The sequence below is a fragment of the Fragaria vesca genome, linkage group LG3 (genome assembly GCF_000184155.1).
Source record: "Fragaria vesca subsp. vesca linkage group LG3, FraVesHawaii_1.0, whole genome shotgun sequence".
NCBI classification, from domain to species: domain Eukaryota; kingdom Viridiplantae; phylum Streptophyta; class Magnoliopsida; order Rosales; family Rosaceae; genus Fragaria; species Fragaria vesca.
Genome location: NC_020493.1, coordinates 22,133,194 through 22,134,257, shown reverse-complemented (window position 1 = coordinate 22,134,257; position 1,064 = coordinate 22,133,194). Strand labels below are relative to the sequence as shown.

Sequence of the window (1,064 nt, the reverse complement as noted above, 5' to 3'; positions counted from 1 at the left end):
TCTTACTCTCTCTCTCTCTCTCTCTCTCTCTCTCTCTCTCTCTCTCTCTCTCTCTCTCTCTCTCTCTCTCTCTCTCTCTCTCTCTCTCTCTCTCTCTCTCTCTCTCCCTCTTCTCCTCCTTCACCATGGTCTTCTACGTCATGCCCTCCCAGACTCCGATTCAGATTCACTCCTCCTCCGACTCCAAGACCTCCTACGCCGTCATCTTCGACGCTGGCAGCTCCGGCAGCCGCGTCCACATCTTCTGCTTCGACCACAACCTCAACCTCCTCCCCATCGGAAAAGATCTCGAGCTCTTCCTCCAGACCAAGCCCAGTCTCAGCTCCTACGCCTCCAACCCTCGCAGCGCCACCCTGTCGCTCTCAGATCTCTTCCACAAGGCCGAAGCCGCCGTTCCTAAGGACCTGTGTCCCTTCACCCCCGTCCGCGTCGGCGCAACCGCGGGCCTCCGGGTGTTAGGTGTTGATGCATCTAATCGCATTCTCCAGGCCGTTAGAGATTTGCTCAAGCAGTCAAGCTCCCTCAGCTCCCAACCTGATGCTGTTACTGTCATCGACGAAACTAAAGTTTACTGGAGGTAGTAAACTTTAGTTTTTCGAATCTAAATTGTTCTTCCTCTGTTTTAGTATATATTATGGCCTTAAAAATACTGTTTTGCGAGTTTACTACCCCCAGTAAAAGTTTACTAGGGGTAGTAAATTTTATTTTTTACATCTAAGTTGATTTTTCTCCGTTTTAATGTGTACTTATGGCCTTGGAGATATTGTTTTGCAAGCTTACTACCCCCAATATAAGTTTACTGGGGGTAATAAACTTTATTTTTTCGCATCTAGGTTGTTCTTCCTCTATTTTAGTGTGTATTATGGTCTTGAAAATACTGTTTTGCAAGTTTACTACCCCCAGTAAAAGTTTACTGGAGGTAGTAAATTTTAGTTTTTCGAATTTAAATTGATTTTTCTCCGTTTTAATGTGTACTTATAGCCTTGGTGATATTATTTTGCAAGATTACTAACCCCAGTAAGATGTTTACTAGGGGTGGTAAACTTTTTTTTTTGCATATATGT

At 44.7% G+C, this 1,064-nt stretch overlaps 1 protein-coding gene across 1 annotated transcript; it reads left to right on the top strand.

Annotated features, from left to right (window-relative positions):
• The first annotated feature begins 125 nt into the window (after nt 1-125).
• LOC101308071 (probable apyrase 1-like) lies at nt 126-581 on the top strand. The gene has a single exon (XM_004296050.1). The coding sequence runs from the start codon at nt 126-128 to the stop codon at nt 579-581; it is 456 nt and encodes a 151-aa protein (XP_004296098.1).
• Nucleotides 582-1,064: the final 483 nt, after the last annotated feature.